At 40.0% G+C, this 21014-nt stretch overlaps 1 protein-coding gene and 1 long non-coding RNA gene across 4 annotated transcripts in view; one reads left to right on the forward strand and one right to left on the reverse strand.

Annotated features, from left to right (window-relative positions):
• Positions 1-21014, forward strand: part of PDZRN3 (PDZ domain containing ring finger 3) — a 142240-nt gene that overhangs the window by 114569 nt on the left and 6657 nt on the right. For both annotated transcript variants that reach the window (XM_065845665.2, XM_065845666.2), the window contains 2 exons: positions 10805-11055; positions 13498-13585. In XM_065845665.2, the coding sequence (XP_065701737.1) occupies positions 10805-11055; positions 13498-13585 (339 nt within the window). The remainder of the gene's footprint in view (positions 1-10804; positions 11056-13497; positions 13586-21014) is intronic.
• The window catches only part of LOC136105815 (uncharacterized), a 203187-nt gene that overhangs the window by 111458 nt on the left and 70715 nt on the right, over positions 1-21014 (reverse strand). For both annotated transcript variants that reach the window (XR_010652047.2, XR_011740756.1), the window contains one exon: positions 19354-19514. This is a non-coding gene — a long non-coding RNA (uncharacterized lncRNA). The remainder of the gene's footprint in view (positions 1-19353; positions 19515-21014) is intronic.

Raw genomic sequence — 21014 nt, forward strand, 5'->3', positions numbered from 1 at the left:
CTCTGCAGGCAGCTACTGGAGGAGCAGACTCTCCTCTTAACGAACCCACTTGGGTCTGCCACTGCTGCTGGGTTCCCAGGGAGCAGCACTGGCTGGTTTTTGCATCTTTTCTTGGCAGCAGCTTGAATCCCCTTCAATCCAGATTTCTTCAGAGCTATCCACAATTGCTCTTTCCACAACTTGCATTAGAGATACTTGTGGAAGAGGGGAGAGCAGTGGGAGGATGGACTCAAAAGCTGCAAATGAAGAGCAACAGTGCAGAAACGGGTATGTCATGGAGTGGTTTTAAACACAGCGTCCTGGAGATCCGTGTTCAGGTTTCAGTTGTGGCATGTCCCAGTGACCTTGGGTAGATTACTGACATGTTCTGGGTTTCATCTTCTCACCTTTACAATATACTCCCGTTTGTCTTTTTGCTCAGAGCAGTCTTTTGTTGTGCATTTGCATGGTCTGATATGCTACTAAAATAATATTATTTTAAGGCCTGATCTGTACATCAACTTGTACTACTCTGATTTTAATTGAGGTATGGTATAAGTATTGCTAGACAGTCAAGTATTTGACCTGTAGGTGCTGGAAGAGAAGTCCCTCTGCAGGAGAGAAGTCCCTCTGAGTATTTCTTACTCTCACAGCATTCTCAAAGCACCCTCTGCATGGCACTGCTGGAGAAGGGTGGCTGCTCTACAAGGACTTTTGGCCTGAAATACTACAAGCATTCATTTCTTATGTCAGTTTAATTTAGTCTAAATCCATGTAAGATTACACCCTCAACTAAACAGATTAATCTTTTTATGCTATTTACTATCATTATGTATTATACTTGTCATCACATGAAATGAAACATCATCAGCATGGCAACACCTCTCTTGATTGCAATTATGTGCTAGAACGATAGAAGGAGAGACAACTCTTAGACACCTGCCTGCACAGGGACCTCTCATTACAAGGTTCTGTATTTTAAATTTAAAAAGCAAATTATCATTCATTAGAAAATGTATTTTTTTGTAGTTTGCTGTACTAGCCGAGTACACAGACACAGGGTTTGCCTCTTGGGAAGAGCACACTGGAGAAGGGCCTGAGGGTTTCAGTGTCACGGCACAGGCAGCCTACGGCACAGGGCTGTACGTGGGCAAATCCGGAAGATGAGAGAAAGTGGGGAATTGCACTTGCTGAATTCTGCTCATTAGTAATTCATGATTATTTATGTCCGTCATTTGTACCTCACTCATAAGTATAATTGATTGACTCCCTCTGGGTCATGCTACTGAAAAGGCAGAGTCATTCCAAAGGGACAGCCTGTAAAGTCCTGGCTGTGCTTTATATGGACCAGGGTCATTAAGCCATGACAGATACACAAAAGCTCAATTTTAATGCTGACAAAATTTAAAAAAATATTTCTACCCTGATACAAAGTCATTTAACATGATGAATGTATATTTAAGAAAAAAGAGCTCTAAGTAAACTTTACTTATAGAGCAAGTACAAGAGTCTCAGAAGCCCCAGCATTAGTCTAAATCTGTTTTCATTGAAGCAACTGATAAAATTCCCCAGTGGTTTTATTTTGAGTGGTGACACATCGGAGCAGAGTCTGAGAATCCAACCGAAAAAAAAAAGCAGGCACAGTTTAGTATGCTATATACAGTACTAGCACTGCCTTGTTAATACGTAAATGTGCTAATTACTAGCAGAATAAAAATTCCATTATTTCAAGTGCCTTTCTCACAAGATTTTCCATTTGGAAGTTAACGGTTTAGAGAACAAATGTATTCTGTACTCTTAAGTAAAGAATTGTTCTTTGGTCTTAACTATTTTGTCATGGACGGCTCACAAGGCAGAAGGGAAATGCACACACATGGAAACAGTCTATTACTAAACAATATAATTCTGGTTTTTTGAAAAAGAGAGAGACTGTCCATATGAGGGAAATAAAAGAGGGATTAGGTGGAGCTGCGAGAAGAATTAACCTATATTTCAAACCTTCTTTCTCCAATTCCTGAGGAAAAGGGGGTTTATAAAATAGGCTTTTTGCTGCTCTGGTTTCTATGAAAATCTTTAAAGTTCTGCTGCTTTTTCTTAATATGCAGACTTCTTAAGAACTTGCTAAAGAAGTGAATCAGACCATAAAGAGTGTTATAAATGGAGCACAGACATCTGAAGTCTAACAGAACTAGCATTTTTATAGTGCACTTCCCAAGGATTTGCATGCATTTCTACAAAGAAAAGCTGCTTACTCATTCTTAAGCAAAAGTTTTTTCTCTCTGACATTTGTGAAGCACAGGAGAACCAGCAAGCTGTACAATGCATACAAATGGTTACCATTCATGACGTTAAACCCAGATAAATCAGTCTAACTTGATGGATGGAAAAATAATTTTCTTTTACAGAAACGTTTTGAGTTTCTGTTGTATACCACCAGCACCCAAAAACCAGTGTTACACACTAATGAGACAAAAATAAAGTACAAAATAATTGTAACTACACACACTAAACTCTATGCACAGGAATTTGCTGGCTTTCTCAACCTTTAAGTTAACTACTTCTGCCAATGTCTAGAGTTACTTCATCTACAGTATTACAAATGATGTTTACACATGCCTGATGAATGCAAAACTCCTCACCTGCATTCTCTGAGTGTCCTGCCTCCTCCTCTTCTGCAAACTTTCCTAGCACAGCCCTGGCCCGTTGCCCTGGCATCGGCCCTGCAGGGCTCCTGGGGCTGGTGTGCATGTCCCTTCTTGGGACTGCAAGTGGGAAACTGGGAACATTTTGCTTGTGTAAATAACCCAGATGTGTAAATTCTTGCTATGAAAGGAAGAAAGAAAGAACAAATACTGGGTTTTCTATAGGCATTGTATCAGAGGGAAGAGAAAATAAGTATTGGTGGTAACCCGGAGGAAATTTTCTCTGTGTAAACAACTGGCACATTCTGATAGACCTGAAAGCTCCTAATTTGTGTCTGATATCAGCAAAGTGGCAATTAGTCTCCTCTACCCACTCAGAAAAACAAAACATATAAATAGCTTATCTTACTAAATAATTAAACAGCAGCTACTGATAAAATGACATTTTATGCAATAGCACAACTGTGTACTATCCTATCAAAATATCTTCCTAAGACAAAAATAACAATGTATTTTCTAGTAACAGAGTACAATTCTGTCATCTCAGTCATGGCTGCAAGTCCTTGTCCTCGCAGTGTGGAAGCTGGAGGATTTGGCCCCAAATCAGCATCTGAACAGTGGCAGTTGGCTCAGGAATTGCTGGAGGATAACAAACCTCTCAGCAGAATAATTGTTAAAGTAGAAGCACGTACGTGTGGTATAAAATAAGTGAGAAAATCTGTCTTCACAAAAGGTATTTCTCTATGACACATATCCAGACTTAATGGAGGAAGAAGATTTCAGCAGGAGGGATGCTGACCACCTCTCAGAGCTCTGACAGAGAGAGAAGCTGTTGCAAATCCAATGCCTCACACACTTGCAGCAGTGTAAAATTACATGGACAGCCACGTCCTAGCTATGTAGTGCAAATTCCTCACAAGCCTGTTTTTATTCCTTTTGTCCTTGCTGATTTGCCCATCTCTGATTCGTTCTCTCTCCCTCTCTAGTAGCTGTGTGTAGCGTCCTATAACATATATACATCCAATAGCAGATGATGCAGGTTCATACTATGTTGCAGCTGACAAGCTGTAACAAGGTGGATGGATGATGGCAGAGCGGTGGATGTGGTCTACCTTGACTTCAGTAAAGCCTTTGACACAGTCCCTCACAGCATCCTCACAGCTAAATTGAGGAGGTGTGGTCTCGACAATAGAGTAGTGAGGTGGGTTGCAAACTGGCTTAAAGAGAGAAGCCAGAGAGTGGTGGTCAATGGTGCGGAGTCCAGTTGGAGGCCAGTATCTAGTGGAGTGCCTCAGGGGTCAGTACTGGGGCCAATATTATTCAATATATTCATTAATGATTTAGACGAGGGAATTGAGTGTACTATCAGCAAGTTTGCTGATGACACTAAGCTGGGAGGAGTGGCTGACACGCCAGAAGGCTGTGCCGCCATCCAGCGGGACCTGGACAGGCTGGAGAGTTGGGCGGGGGATAATCTGATGGAATTTAACAAGGGAAAGTGTAGAGTCCTGCATCTGGGCAGGAACAATCCCAAGTTCCAGTATAGGTTGGGGCATGACCTATTAGAGAGCAGTGTAGGGGAAAGGGACCTGGGGGTCCTGGTGGACAACAGGATGACCATGAGCCAGCACTGTGCCCTTGTGGCCAGGAAGGCTAATGGCATCCTTGGGTGTATTACAAGGGGGGTGGTCAGTAGATCGAGAGAGGTCCTCCTTCCCCTCTACTCTGCCCTGGTGAGACCCCATCTGGAATATTGTGTTCAGTTCTGGGCCCCTCAGTTCAAGAAGGACAGGGAACTGCTGGAGAGGGTCCAGCTAGGGCAACAAAGATGATTAAGGGAGTGGAGCATCTCCCTTATGAAGAAAGGCTGAGGGAGCTGGGGCTCTTTAGTTTGGAGAAGAGGAGACTGAGGGGTGACCTTATTAATGTTTATAAATATATAAAGGGTGAGTGCCATGAGGATGGAGTCAGGCTCTTCTCAGTGGCAAACAATGATAGGACAAGGGGCAATGGGATCAAGCTGGAACACAAGAGGTTCCACTTAAATTTGAGAAAGAACTTCTTCTCAGTGAGGGTAACAGAGCACTGGAACAGGCTGCCCAGGGAGGTTGTGGAGTCTCCTTCCCTGGAGACATTCAAAGCCCGCCTGGACACATTCCTGTGCGACCTCACCTAGGCGTTCCTGCTCCAGCAGGGGGATTGGACTAGATGATCTTTTGAGGTCCCTTCCAATCCCAAACATACTGTGATACTGTGATACTGTGATACTTAATAATTAGTTACCAAAAGCAAGAGAGATTTGAAAACAGACTCAAGAATGCCCTTGGCGCTTACCAAGACTACACCCACCACATGCTGCGGCCCATTTTTACTCTTTTATCTCCAAGCTAGTGCTCAAACTTTTCCAGCCTTTTTCACAGCTCTCAGAAGTTTAATATCAAATATGGTCGCATTTGTTGCTTTCACATCTTCTGCCATGGGCTATTCTGCAGCAGTTCCACCTAAGGTTTATGGCTCAACAGTGAAGTTCATCCGCAGCTTCCATTTTCAGCCAGATACAGCATATACTGCCATCTCTTTATTTTCTTATTGATTCCTGATTATTTTTCTCACCATTTACTTCTTGGAAATCGGAATTAATGAAAGCCCCATGGCTAAAATGAGAGTTTCAGACCTTATTTATTTGTTTGGTGAGACCCTCCATTCGGATTTGTCACAGCCTCCCCTGTTATACCTTGTTTCATCATCTCTCTTTTTTTCAATTACAAATATACAGCACATTTTACCTAATTGACCATTACACTCTTTTCCTTTCCATTGTCAGAGTCTGGCCATGCCTGTTGAATACTGATGCCACGCTCGGCTTCTTAACATCTTGCTTTGCTATTGGACACATCTCTGTTTCAGTCAGAGCCTGAACTAAGGCATTGCAAAGGAAGATCTCCCAGTGACTTCAGTAAGCATCAACACACGCTCAAGTGCCTATTTTATTTGCCTTTCAAGTATTAAAAGAAAACTTCTAGGAGACACTGACTCCCAAAACAGGATTATGCCATGTTTATCTATAGAATTCTTGCTGCATTTACAATGTAGATTTTAGGTAGTGTGCTCTCTGCAGCCTGCTTTTGTGCAAAAAAGTATAACATAAGTATATTATAAAATACTATCAATTAAAATACTATAAATATTATTCTATTTCATAATCATTACATAATTTCTATTTAAAAAATCAAGCATCCCTTTCTTATATCCTGTATGGTCTTAATTCAGAGTAGTTATCTCTGTGTGTCATGCAGTTGCTGTGCCCACTCTCTGGCTCCACCACAGATTTCATCAGGGTCCATTCAGTTCAGTTTAACTACAGCTTTCTCCATATTCAATACATTTCCAATGCAAAGAAGGTCCAAAAGCTAAGCATTTCAACATTTTAGACAAGTTAATTTATCCATCTTTTGTGCCATGAAAGATCTCATTGTCTCCGTCACATGGCATGTAAGGTTCTTAAGAAATTATGCATATTTGTAGTTTTTGGCAGTCTTCTGAAGCATTCATATGCATAGATTTTTTTTTCTTCTGTGTTATTTCAAATGTCACTATTTATAAGGGAGAATTTTGCTAAACACAGTTCAGCAGCATTAAGACTAAAGTCTATGATTACAGAACCACTTTTTTAAAAGAAAAATGAAACGGTACAAAAATATTTGTTGGCTTTTAAGCACCGTGAATAACTGTTTGTCAGTTGTGATCAATATTCCAGATAGAAACTGAACATCTTAATCAAAACCATTTATTTGCTGGTTTCAGAAGGGCTCAAAATTAGCCACAAGTGCTAATTCTATACAGATACTAGAAATGAGGCCATTGAGATCATCCCTGTCTATTTTTAATTTGCATTATTTTTGTGCTACTAAAAATAAAATACCAAGACTTGCTACTTTTTCCAGGAAAAAAAGGCTCTGTTTTACATAAGCAAACTTGAAAATTACTATTTTTCATTACTGAAATGTTGTAGCATTCCTGTCCTCCTGTCCCTACAACAGAAAATGCCATTATTGATGTGTTGGGATGGGAAATAGTGAAAAAAAAAAAAAGTAAATACAAACATACAAACTATTCACTGCTCATTATTTACCACATATTGTGGCAGTTACCTCAAGTTCTTTAGGGGGCCAGGTGCAGACAGTATGATTTCCCTGCTGTAAATCACTTTAAAGTGTATTTTGGCATCATTGCATATTCTTCCATCATTCCTCATTCAGAATCTAAATAGTTCCCAGTGATAACTCTGTGCAACCCAGTAACTCTTCCTGTGTTAGTGCAGCTCTGAAGGCAGCTGATCAGTCCCAGCCAGCCCGCTGGCCAGGAGTGCCGATCCAAACAGAAACCTGCAGAGCTGAACGAGTTCCACCCACTCTGAGTTCAGGAATCAGTCTCCTGTAAGAAATCCACAGACTGACGCTGAAACCATTCATCGTGTGAACGGCTACTGTCCGGAGAATTGTTTACCTTACATGATATGGATGCCGGCATATTTCATAGAATTGTTGACTTTTAAATGCAACCATATTTTAGCAGTGCATTAAGAAACCCATAAGAATAATGATACAGCAAGTTATGCTTTCATTTTACTATGATCATTGCCATTTTACCAAACCTATGATATAAAACTGTATAGACTTCAAAGGTAAATCCCTTTTTAGAGTTAGTATTTACCATGCTCTGCAGAATCCTAGTGTTCTGAAATGTCCAAGAGATTGTTGAATACAAATACTCAATAAAATACTCAATTCCAACCTGGAGCCAGCGATACCAGACAGAAGGTTCTAGCAGAGCAGCCCTGATGCCATTCCTTCCAGTGCCCCAGGTGTTCTCCAGTGTTCTCCCTGGAACCAAGGAAGCAGAACAAGACGCGCTCGCGCTCCTCAACAGTCTCAATTCACCACCTGGTACCTACAGTTAAGACACTGATAAATGGGCATTTGGGAAGACCCGTGTGTATCGGTGCTCTGCCCGGGCTGTTGCCAGAAAGGGAACACGGCAGTGGCAACAGGCAAACCTGTGAAATACCGAGTCTCAACCAAAATTCACAAACCTTTGCTACAGAGGGTCCCCTTTGCAGGAGGAGAGGTTTTAGATTAAAATTTAGCCGGCTCTTCCACCAAATGCTAAGATTTTATTTCAGGTCCTCCTGCCTTGCTATGCTGCACTTCTCTTTTTCTTGCATTATCAAGCTTGTAGGAAATGTAGTCAAGACACTGCTTGGAAATAATTCCTTGTAGTAACAATTTATGATACAGTCAACTACCAGCTGTTCCCTGCATGATACCAACCCCACTTTGAAGTGATGATTATTTACATAACAGTTACACACCAAAGCACAAAGAGGATGCCAATTCACAGATATGCAGAAATAAAGTGTCCTAAGGAACCTACACTGAAATGCAGGCCTGTACTAAATTGTATATAATCCAAGATCATTACAATATTGGGGAATAAACTGGAAAGCTATCCTTTGCATGACTTTACCAGTTTTTAGCACAAAGGTGTAGAAAGCACCTCACATGAAAATCCTCCTGCTCAAGAGCTATTCTGAGCACATTTCTGAAAAACACTACACTTGCTGAAATTTAGATTCTTTTACTTTTATTGCGTGGTGGTTTTAGTTGTATCAAAAAAAAAAAAAATAGGATGCACACAGTAAAATGTGCAACATTAAATTTGCAGCCAATAATAAAACTCAAACCATAATCAGCATTTCCTTTTTCCAGAGAAAACATTACACTGAACTTAATTTTACAGCTGTTCAAATTGTTTTAAAGTAATCTGCTCAATTGGGCGAGTTAATGATATTTAATTTGACCAGGCCAAACTTTACATGCTATGCATTACTGTGAGCAATTGTGGTCAATACAAGTGTTTGTGTAACATAAATGTAACACTAACACCTTCCATTCTCTGGCTTAACAAAAAACCTGGTGTCATCGCCTGCCTAAGATAAACCAAGGATGACAGTGTAATAAGTGTTATGTACACAAGGTAATTCAGCAGGAATTTAGCCTTTTCAATCGATTCTGCACTCAAGTTAACCCTCTTTATTACAACCCAGCTTTTTGCTGGGGGCAAGACATTTAGTGTGGGCTAAATTCAGTTACTGCAGTGAATGATGTTACACGTTCAGTTGTCCCACTTAACGTTAACAGGACTAAACATGGCATAGCACAGGATGAACTAAGTGCGATCTGATACAAGTAAAGATAATCAGAATGTGGACATATATATTTTAAAGTTTTCAATCATATTCAAGAAGGTAATGTGGCAGCGTCAGCACAGTAGTGTACGTTTCAGACATATACAAAAAGGATTAAATAACAAAGTAGTGGCCACCACTAGTATCTGAGGCTAGACACTACTGCATCTATGTCCACTCCATGCAATTCATTATTTTTATGCCTTGGAAAAATATACTACTCTTCCATGCAGAAGGCAACAGTTTCCACTGTGCAACTCATACCTCTAATTACAGATACAGTAATGTGCTTTATTGAATAAGTAGCTGACTGGAAAAAGTACAGTGTAAGACATCATTCATAAAGAAAATATATAAACAAAGTATGCTCCTTGGTGAGGAGGACTGCTACAACAGGGATCCTCCCTGTCAGTGCTAGCACTGTCTTCAAATCTCAAATCACACTTTACACATCAGCCAACACTTGCCCCAGTCCAAAGAACACGGTAACAATTGCATGACGCTTTAAGATTTTGATGTCACTATACAGTTTTAACTAACACATTGCTCTGGGCATCATCTCTCTAATTGTTTCTTTTCATCTGACAACAGTTTGCAGGTTAAAAGAGCATAAAAACTTTTTGGAGTTACCAGTGGTTCCCACCACATCTGTTACATGGTTCTTTGCTTATGAGCTCACAGACCTTTTGGATTAGCAGATGTCTCAATAAACAGGCCAAATTTCAAAAGAAATCCCCATCTTGGGCTGGAAACAGCAGGCACTGGGCACACATTCAATCTTTGCACCACAGTTGCACCACAGTGTTTAGCTTCCTTAAAATTACAGTCTCTACAGTCAGAGACAGACAAAAAGATTAAGAATTGTCACAAAACAAAACTCAAAACAAAAATTTATAAAAATTCTGACAAATATGATCTCATCTCTTTCATGATTCCTGAGTAGATGTAGATACTTATGGAAGAATTCATTAGAAACCACATGAGGAAGGAAGCTGAGCATGAGTGAAATGCAAAGCCAGAGCAGGCTGGAAGTGCTCAACACCATCTCCAGATCAGGAAAGACACCTCTGCTTGCCAAAGATTTTAAACTGCATATAGAATTGAATGCCTCAGGTTGGTTTTGCTGCTGTGAACAGGAGCGTCACTGCTCCTTTTGAGACAGGAGAGATCAGTGTTCCAGTGCTCGTCTCAGACCCCATCATGGCCTGGTGGGTCTGGTAGCGGGAGTTCGGGGCTGGGTCTCTCAGTCATGTTTAGTAAAGGCTTTCTAGTTTGTATAATTATTCATGCAACCAGGAGATTGTGGTGGTGAGGTGTGGTGCTGGGAAATGGCCAAGCTATAGAGAGAAAAAGTGATTTTTGAAAAAACGCTCATGATGTTTTTTCCTTATTACTTCTATTCCCTATCCCAGTATAGGGATCCATCCCTAAAATGCAGGGGTTTGATTGCAGTGGATGAGTATCACCATGAAGTTTCATCTGAAAAAATGCTTTTCAGACATAGATACATAATTCTGTAATTTTAGCTCTTGGCCCAGTAATTCTGTTCAGTAATAAGGCTAAAAGATGGGGGGAATTTAAAAAAAAAAAAAAAGTTGCACACAATAGAAAAATTACCAGAGAATCAATAGCGTCTTTTGGTTGAACAAGGAATGAGACATTTTTAATCTGCAAGAAACCAACGGAATACTGGTATCTACTCTATCTCGAAGAGTGAGCCTAGTAAAATGTAGCTATCAGAATAAAAAGTAGAGCACAGGATTTGTAAAATTCCTGTAGTGAAAGAGAGATCCATAACATTGCATAGATAGTTCCTAGAACTTGCTGTATTTACCTTTAGATGGAAGCCGATACTTGTAAATTAACAGCCCAACCCAAAGATATCCTCCACTTTCTGACTGTTTCTCTCATTGCTTTGCTTTCTTTCTTCCCACAGGTCAATGGGAAGGATTTATCTAAAGCAACCCACGAGCAGGCAGTGGAAGCGTTCAAAACAGCCAAGGAGCCCATTGTGGTGCAGGTCCTGAGAAGAACCCCACGCACCAAGGGCTTCGCTCCTCACGAGTCTCAGCTGGTCGATGTGGGCACACAGACAGATATCACTTTTGAACACATCATGGCTCTGAGCAAGATGGGCTCCCCTACTCCCCCCGTCTCCATGCTAGACCCGTACCTCCTGCCCGAAGAGTAAGTAACAGCTTGTGAAACCCTTGAAAGTCCTTGCATTCCCTTAATGTGATGTGTGGGAAATAGTTCACAGACTCACCTTTAGTTACTGCTGAACATATACTCACAGAAGCAGCCAGGATTCATACACCACTGAGCCGTAACTCAAAACATCTTCATTTTTTCTACACATTAGCAAGCCATTACTCACGAAATGCCACTAAGACACAACATGGCCTCATAAAGCTCATTTTTTGCTGGCATTTGATGGATAAAGTTATTCCTTCTTGTAATTCCTCTCACTGCCTCTTTGAGTTGCTTATGTTTTAACTTTATTTTTTATGGCTGCCATAAATTGTGTAATGGTAAGAGCTGCTACATTCTGTTCCAGTGTATTAATTACTTTATTATAACCCTGGAGCGATGTTACTCAAATAAATTATTTCCTAGGTCTAAAATTACTTACCAGTGCTGTCATGGATGTTTTAGAATCAAATTTTAATTATTGTTAATGGTAGTTTGATGCTTTTGTACTTACAAATAAAAAGGACTATTATCTCCTGGCACACACACCCCACGCCCCGACACACTGTTGAAGAGGAAAACAGCTCCCCAAGGAACCCCTGCAAATTGCCTGTCATCCTGCCACACATCTCCACGAGGGAAAAAAGTAATGGAGAAGATTCTGAACGTCTCACTTGCTGTATAGGACAGGCTGGGATGTGGTCAGTCCACAGCAGCCCCTGGGTTTGAGATGATCCTGTGCATGATGAGACGCCGTGCCGGTGTGTACATGTTCTGGAAGAGGAACCGCGCAGACAGCCTGAGCTGTGAACACCAGCACACAAACCCATCCCAGCACGGCTCTGTACATCCCTGCCAGTGCTTCTGGAAAATAGAGTTTGGCTAGAAACAGGCACTGATGCTGTACCGCTCCTGAGCACTTTCACGGCACGTTAACATTCACACATTCAGCTGGGAACCAGGGTTCTTTGTGCCATGTCTGCGCCTTCCAGTGCTGATTACTTCAAAGATGGTTCCATCCAATATTACTACCCGGCCACCTATTCCCAGCCTATTGAAAACCTGAGCACAGCTGCATGTTTTAGAGAAAATGTTTGACAAAAGGCCAGCTTTGAGCTTGTTTGCAGCGAACAGGCAGTAGGGCTCAAAGCACTTAGAACACAGTTGTTCCTAAAGCTCCTACACTGCACACTGCCAAAAACACATTTGCCAGACAGGCTTTCAATACCTGCAGCTTTCCAACTGCAAAACCTATTACATTAGGAAAACAGCAAAGATTAATCATTTAGGTTGCAACATGCCTGCATAATACCAGCTCAGTCCTATCAAGTAGCTTCATATTGCCCCTTAATTGTTAGACATAGATTCCAAGTGCTGGCATCATCCGTGGCCTTACCTGGAGCTGTGGATGTCAGTCTTAACCACACAACCCACCTCCCGGCTATCCCTGCGCACAGAGCAGTCACTCAGCTGTTCAAGCATCCTGTCACCCAGCACGTGCAAGCAAACATGGTCATTTTTCTCCTAAAGCTTCCTGTAACTTCTCCAAATCCCATCCAAATTAATCTAGCCTGCATGTAACAACTCGGGTAACTTAGCCACCTAGCAGATGCTGTTACATAAATAGCCTCACACTTACAAAGAAACATGTATCTAGTTAGCAGAGAGTTAAAGGGAGTTTACTTTCATTGCAGAAATAAAATTCCAGCGTAGAAAAGAGTGATCACAAGAGCGTTACACCAATTACAACTTCCAAAGTGAGACTGTTGGAGAGCTCAGGTTGTAAAAAGCAGCATGCCAATAGTGAATGGCAGTATGAGAAGAGTGGTGCATATTTAAATAGTATTTAAAGCATTATGCACAGCCTGTTGCATTCAAATCAATCGACAGAATGGTGTTGATCAAAATACTCGGGTGGCAAATTATTTTTATAATTTTTAGCAATTTGATACAATTGTGTGTCTTTAAGACAAAGTAAAAATGCCAAACAAGTAGGCAAGGATGATTTTGCTTGCATGTCTGCAAATAACCTGAACTTATAAAGTAAATATTGCAGAATTCTCTCTCATCTGGAATCCTGGCAAATATCTGCCCACTTATCTGTGTCACCTGGTACCTGTTACCCTCCTCTGCCACTATTCTCTCTCTATAATTTTTTTGCCAAGTCAGCTTTACATTTGGACAAAAATCAATAATACATGCTAAAAGTCTTTGCATGTCTCTCATTCATCATCAGATGTCAAATGTTTTAGACTCCTCTTACAATACATATAATTTTCGTTTAATACATTTACTGGTGTAAATGCTATAGTGTAAGCCAACTTCTTGGTTTGGTTGTTAGTCGATCCTGTTCATGATGACTTGCTATAAGCTTGGAAAGGATTGATATGCTAACTAGAGTACTGAGTGCTGTCCTAAACCATACCTTTTTTCTTCCAGCCATCCATCAGTGCATGAATATTATGACCCAAATGACTACATGGGAGGAATTCATCAAGAAATGGACCGAGATGAGTTGGAATTAGAGGTACCGAGTCTTTAGTAACTATTTCACTTACTGAAAGTTTCACATGTGCCTATCATATGTTTTTTATATAAAAGTGAAAAGATATTTCACAGTAGATATTTGTAATAACATTCATTAGTTTTTATGCAGGTTACAAACTCTACTGATACCTTTAGAAATGTATTTAACTATGTGCCCTGGCGTGATGAGCCAGATCTTCAGCTAATAAATGAACATAAATAAAAACGTCATTGATTCCATCAATTAAATTCTGTAGAACTAAGCTTATTTAGACTTTATGAAAATCTGAAAGACTTTGCAAGTTTGCTGAGTCACAGGACCTGTTCCACATAGTCATAGTAAAATGTGTAAGTTTCCCTTAAGTATTTCCCAGCTGAGAAACAGATGCTGCTGATCATGTAATTTAGGACTATTTTAAGTTTACAAGACAAGACCAGAATAGAGATGCCAGTATATTAAGCTGCTCCTCCTTTTTTCATTACTGAAAACTTATATACGAATACAAATAAAATCATAGATAATGAAGTTGAACCAGTCATGAAGGTATGCAAGACATTTTCCTGACAAATCTTTAAAACTCACTTGTGTTCTTAGTACTTGCATGTCCCATCAGAAGTTCATCTTTAGTTTTCTCCTTCAATTTTAATAACCTGCTCCCAACATTCAGAGTACAGCACATAAGTTGTGGGCCTTAGTTCTGCAAGACACTGACTCACTGAAGTGTTCTTAATTGTTTGTAATAAATAGCAGTAAAGTATCTCAATACTTCTAAATAGTGCCAGCAATGCCTGATCCAGATAATCCATTCAAAATTATAAGTGAATACTTTATTCTTGGCTTGCTTCCACTTCTGATTTCTTAGATCCCAGTCCGGCTAACGCTTATTTGTCAAAGCGAGCAATGCTGACCTGTCTGCAGCTCTGTTTAAACCCATGGTAGATTTATCAACAGCTTCAGTGGTAGCAGAGTTCAGTCGTTCCGTGAGCACAAAGTTGTTCCCTTCTATAAAAGTGTTTGCAGGATCAAGGACTAAAGCCCCATAAAAAGTTTGCAAGCTGTTCTCAAATTCTGCAGATCTGGTAGTAATTCATCTCTGTATACAAACGCAAATCAAAGTCAGGATAAAATCAAAGTGCCAGTAAAACAAATGCTATTTAGCAGACTTCAAGGCCTTACTTTTCAAACAAGTGCCTTTTTTTCTTAAATAAAAACAAATACAATATAGATTTCACTCTTAAGGGAAAATGCAGAACAAATGTAGAACAAATCAGTATTTTCTGCCAGTGTTTCTTCAAAAATCTGTCTTTTAGGAAATCTAATATTGTGGATAAATGATATTGCTTCCATTAGAGGTCAGCCAGTTGAGCTGAAAACAGGTTAAGCACATGCACTTCAGTAGCCAGACGTTAATATGCCTTAAACCACGACATTAATAATTTTGACATTGATATAGTACTCAATGGCAAAAGGTGATCAGCTCAGTAACACAGAGAGATGAACATTAGAAAAGTCTCTGTAGCCTAATAGTATTTCTTAAAAACCACTAAAGATTCCTGTTCAAATTGTACAGACTATGATCAATGGTAAGGTCAAAGTGCTAACAGGGACTCAACTGGCTCATTGCTTTTTTGTTTGCCTTTTGATAGATACATTTTAAAAGACCACAAAGGCACTGTTTCATTGACTGCAGCAGGAATGTCCAAAGTCAGAAACCCATCAAGTCAGCCTTCTGGGTTTCTAGGTCCATAAAATGTGCTTTGAATTTAAATCAGAAGCTCCTCATCTAAAGTTTATAGTCTATAACTGACTGGTTAGTGATTTGTAACAAGTAAACAAGACAAAAACAGTGAAATACCCAAGTTCACAACAAGCTTCCAGTGTAAATATCTGTAGGAAGGAATTTATGCTGGCAGTATTGCCAAGACGCCAAAATTGTGTTCTCAGCTTTATCTCTCAACGTTTATCTTAAAATTGATGACTCAGAGGTAACTGCCATATATTCCCTACTACAAAAATAAATAAATACCATTTATTTTCTTTTGAAGTTTACATGCCACAAGGAAAGACAGACTAAACCCTGCACTGTTTTTTATTATAAATTAAATGTACATTCATTCTTCAGAGAGGCCCAGCCAGAAGTCATTTCAGATTCATAAAGGAAGAATAATGTCACTCCAGGATTCCCCAGCAGCATTATGTGTTAATATGTTTATTCAAACAAGTCTGTCCAGCTGTCAGACACACAGCCCCAGTGAGGGCTTTCTCAGTGTGTTAATTTTCTCTGATTACAAAGCAGAACATTCTAAAATCAAAAAGGGGGCTTGTTCTCTAACACTGGACTTTTTGTCTTTACCCTTTCCTATATGCAACTTCTATGTAGGTCTTGCTCGCTTTCTGGTAGAGAACTGAACTCAGTTGAATGGCTCGTTGAGAGAAAGCACAGCTTGGAGATAAACTACACGAAATGTTTGCTAACTGCTCACAAACCTCCTTTCTGGTACTCTCACTCAGTCTTAGGCAGAAGTAAAATCTTCACACCAAAGACAGCAGATTCATTCCAATAGCTTGGTGCCCTCCCAGCACCACAGCTCATACAACGTTCCCTGTGTGAAACCACATCATCTGATCAGCAAGAAATGAATGCACCAAAAGCCATGCTTCAAAATTTGAAATCAATACTTCACTGCTTGTAGGAAACCATAAATAAAAGCTGAGTACACAGTTTTGAGCTCTGCCCTTCGGTTGAAAGCTTTCTCCCACTTGTCGAAGAACCCATTTGCAAGGGAGGAGAGGAGGCGAGAGGTAACTCTCCAAACATGGGAATCAGTAGGTTCCATCACAGGCACTCTGCAACTGCTACTCCATCCCAGTTGTAAAGCATTTAAAAACATCATTTATGCAAATATATTTCTTCTCAGGGCAAGCTCCTGCTCCACAGGGAGTTGCACTGATCAGGAGCTTCCCAAGGCATTACTACACTTCTCAATAGAAAAAGACTTCAACCCTAGCACTCCTGCTCAGGCACTGATTGGATAAGTAAAGGTTTAAAAAGCAGTATCTTCCTTCAGTTTCACAACCATACTTTTAAAGACAATAATGTGTATATTCTTTGTTTGGAACAAATCCAAAAGTAGTAAAACATTTCAACTTGCTGACAAACTAATACTGAAAGTTTGTCCTCCCTTAGCTCTCAACCTGGTCTTAACACCTCTTACTGCATGAGAAAGGTCTTAATCATGGACCATTGGCCATGTGCTTGGCAAAAAACCTGGACATCCTTCAAGTTACCTTACTGAGCCACCTGAGTCCCTTTTCATCAGGGTGAGATGCACTTTTCTCCAGCCTTCCCCAGCACTACTGACAAGTTAAGCCAGTCCAGCCTCTTTGGTCCATCAGAGAATTACCAGCATAGAGCTGGGCTGGCACAGAATCCTCCAGGAAGATTTTTTTACTTCTTTTCTAAGGCAAAGAATTTTGGAAAGAAAACCTATTTTGTAAAAAATTTTGTTTACTCAAAAGTGGAGGGGTGGGATTTTTGCTTTTTGCTTATGTTAAAAACACGTTTATTTGAAAAGACAAACATAAAGATCACTTTGTTTAGCTTCGAGAGAGCAAGAACAAGACATTTCCTCCTGCTGTACACCAGGGGCAGTCGCCAGAGGGTTCTAAGAAGGCTTCACGCAGCATAAAAGGAAATAGCTCTTTATGTTTATTTCCCTGACATTCTTTTCTGTTAAAACCTATTAATGGAGTATCAAAAAAGTGAGCCCTGCTGGCCAGGTACTGCAGCAGTCAGCACAGAATAAAAAGCTCCACTTTTCACAGAGAGACAATAGGACAGAGTACATACTGAGCAAGCTTTAGTTAATGCTTCCTGAATGCTAACTTTTTTTATCCATCATTGTCCTCTCATTTCAGATTTCTACTGCTCATTTCTGTCTTGTTAAGGGAAAGGACCTTGATTTTTATAGATTTGCAGGCAGGCCATAATTTTAAATCAGCAGTACAATAATTCAATAATCTGTTGCAAATGAAGGATCTTCTGAGCTTAGAGAGGTTAAATTACTATTATCACTTGCTTCTAATTCATTATTATGAGTGGTTGTAGGTATAATGTCACAGTGCATGTTCATTTCTTCTTGTCTTGCTGCAAATGCCATATGGATTTCAGCAACCAGCTCCTAGAGCCCTCCATGGGGGCCAATAATCTTTCAGGCAGTTCTCTTGTGCAGACTGTTTTGAAATAGCATACATGTGTGTCACTCAAATGTCACTTTTAGCTGATCTAAAGAAGCAGATTTTAATTATCTGTGTATGTAAGAGTTAGGTTATAGATGAAATTTTAACATTTATATTAACACAGTCCTGATGTGACCACACTCTGTGGATGCCACCACTGTGTGCTAACTCATTTCCGCAGATCTGGACCAGGTGTTGAATAACTTCAGTGTCTCCCCTCCACAATGTAGGTGTCTGATACATTTCATATCGTTTTTATACAGAGCTCATGCCAGTGGTATCAGAGCCCCAGTCGAGCACTAAATACCCTTTCATCTCAGGGCCGTTCAGCCCAGCAGACCGGCCTGAAGGAGCCCGCGTCTGCAGGGTCTCTGGCCACACTCCAGCTGCCCCGTGCAGTGAGCGCAGGACTCTGCAGGGTCAGGCCCCGGGCTGTCCAGAACTGCAGCGCTACAGACAGAGCAAGAAATGACAAGTCCTGTCGCACTGCAGATGTGTGAACTTAGGCCTTCAAAGTTCTCTGGGTGCATATTAATTCCTAGTATTTAATTAATTCCTGGTGCAATTATACAAGCTACCATGCTGCCTGTACTTGCAGCTGCCAGTTCTCTTTTTTCCCTTTTCATGTATCTGCACGATACAGACTTGACTGAATATGGAAAACAACCTTTGCTTTGAAGACTCTGGTGTTGATTCTTCAACTCCAACTGGAATTGCACTTTTATCTCAAATATTTCAAAGCTTTATGATTATATTAAAACTTCACTGACGCAAAGACCCATAGAAAGCAGCTGTTCCTATCTTAAAGTACACAAAATTATCATATTTGGGTAGCATCAAACCCACTTTATTCTATTTCAACCAAGGAGTAGAGGGATTGTACCCAAGGGTAACTCTGTCAACCAGTTACTCATAAAAATTCAGGTTCTAAACACCTGGTCTAATGTTTTGTTTTTTTTTGCTTTAAGCTTTCTACTGCTTTATTTGAAAGTTTTTTCAAGTGAGATATATATTTTAAAAGGAAAATGGATCTATTATTTAATTTACCAGATGATTTATTACCTTCCAGTATATCATAGGTGATGTCTTGGATAGTGCATTTGAAACATAAACCCGTACTTATTTTTTAATTATAAAGTTTATAGATGTACACTGTTGGAAAACCAGCTATTGTTATTCAAAACATGCAGGAGGTGAGAATGAAACTAGCAGCTTGTTCCCTCTTCCTGCTCCAAAAGGTGCTGGCAATTGTTTATGGTTATATAGGATCTATTTAAATAATGGCCAAAAATCATCATAGGTTTTTGTGAGGTTCTTTTAAACATTACATATAGATATTTTCACTATCTGTATGACAAACAGTAGAATGAGCTGCAGCACTGGTTTCTCGCCACTACTTCATTGCCATGTTTTCAAATCAGTAAACTATATAAAAACTTTCCCAAAGACATGAAATCTTTTTGTTAAAGTAAGCAGGAAGTATGGGAATCATTCTAGGCTCGAATTAGGCTCAGTTCACAAATTCTCACCTCATCCCCAGTTTGCACCATGATTAAATGCAGAATAAACGCATTGACTGCAATGGCATTGCCAAGGATCAACTCAGATCGGGATCAAATCCACTTTGTCTCGTCCTCTCTTCTGAAGAATATCCATCTCCTCTCTAGAAAGCCTCCAAAGCTTTAGAAATCTGAAAAAAAAAAACCAAAAAAACACTCTTAAAGCATTGTGTTCAAACCTTTAAGTAACAAAAGAGGGAGAAAAAGAGCAGCAGTTCACCATGGACACTATTGATTGAAACCATTTAAATACCATCTGAAATGTCACTGCCATTTACAGCTATGTTTCAAAAAAAAAAAAAAAAAAACAAAAAACACCACCACGAAATTACACATGTTGACAAGTAAATAACTTGAAATTGCTGATCTTGGCAGCTGTCATCTAGACATGCCAATAAATTATTCATATCAACTTGTTTTATTGTCTCACCCCTTACAAATGGCACAGCGCAGGTCACAACAGAGAGATGTTCAGAAATAATGAGTCACATTATCAGGACTTTTCCCCTGGAACAGACGGGTGCAGGCACAAGCACAAGGTTCAGGGTTTGTTCTGGGGCTGGCACAGCCCTCGGATCCCACACAGGCTGTGTCTTTTTTCTCAACTTATGTCCCTTTGTCCCCTCTGCCTGATCCCACTCTTGCCCTTCGTAGGGATGGGGCTCAAGCCCCAGAGCCACCTCCTCTGTCCTGCCTGGTGTTAAGTGCAGAGGAGAAGGACCTTTCCAAGCCTCGCTCACTGCCAATCACTCTTCTAAGGGGAGTAAGAACCACAACTACACCTCTGTCTATGAACAAAGATCCTTCCTCCCCATGGCAGCGTCCTCCAGGGCTGACACAAGAGTCGCAATAAGCTGGTTAAGTGCATTAGGCTCCCAGGATGTCCCTTGTTTCACGGTGGCAGAGCTGAGAGATGCCTCATGGATGGCTACACTGGCTGTGCATCCCACAGCTCCCGGGCATCTCCGTGGGTGTTATAACCCTTTATACCAACCAGCGTCACAGAGCAGCAGCAAATGTAGGAAAAAAATAACCCACCTGAAGTCTATGTGGCAAAAAAGTATAGAGGAAAAAACAAAATCTTTTTAAGATGGTTTAAATGTCTCCAAGACTAACGAGACTAAAGAGCACTAGAATGATAAGCCATGACCTGCTGAAACCAAACCCTTGCAAGATATTGAAGTGCTTATTATATTTCTATTACCAATACCGAATGCTTTGCTGACAATATATTGATCATCAGTCACACTTCTGAGAAATTTATTACGTAATTTCATTAAAATTGCACAAGTTAAGGTAACAGAGTATTATAGGTTCCTCTGAAAAGCCCGAAAAATTCCCTGCTTATATGGAAATATATATCAGCTGTGGCAAATATTGAAATCATACTTTATAAGTATTTTAGCATTTGAAGTCTTACCACTACGTGAAATATAGGTAATTTTTCTTCTTTAAGATCAATAAGAGGTCTGTTTTCAAAATGACTTCATATTGACTGAAGGGTCAAAAATGCCCCAGGTATTGATTGTCTACATATAATCATGTTTTGCTCAGTATGTTAAACTCATCTACAAGCAAAATGAAAAGAGATCCACTATATCACTTAAGCATAATATTTTCATTGTATTTGA

This window comes from Patagioenas fasciata, chromosome 10, assembly GCF_037038585.1.
Source record: "Patagioenas fasciata isolate bPatFas1 chromosome 10, bPatFas1.hap1, whole genome shotgun sequence".
Taxonomy (NCBI): Eukaryota; Metazoa; Chordata; class Aves; order Columbiformes; family Columbidae; genus Patagioenas; species Patagioenas fasciata.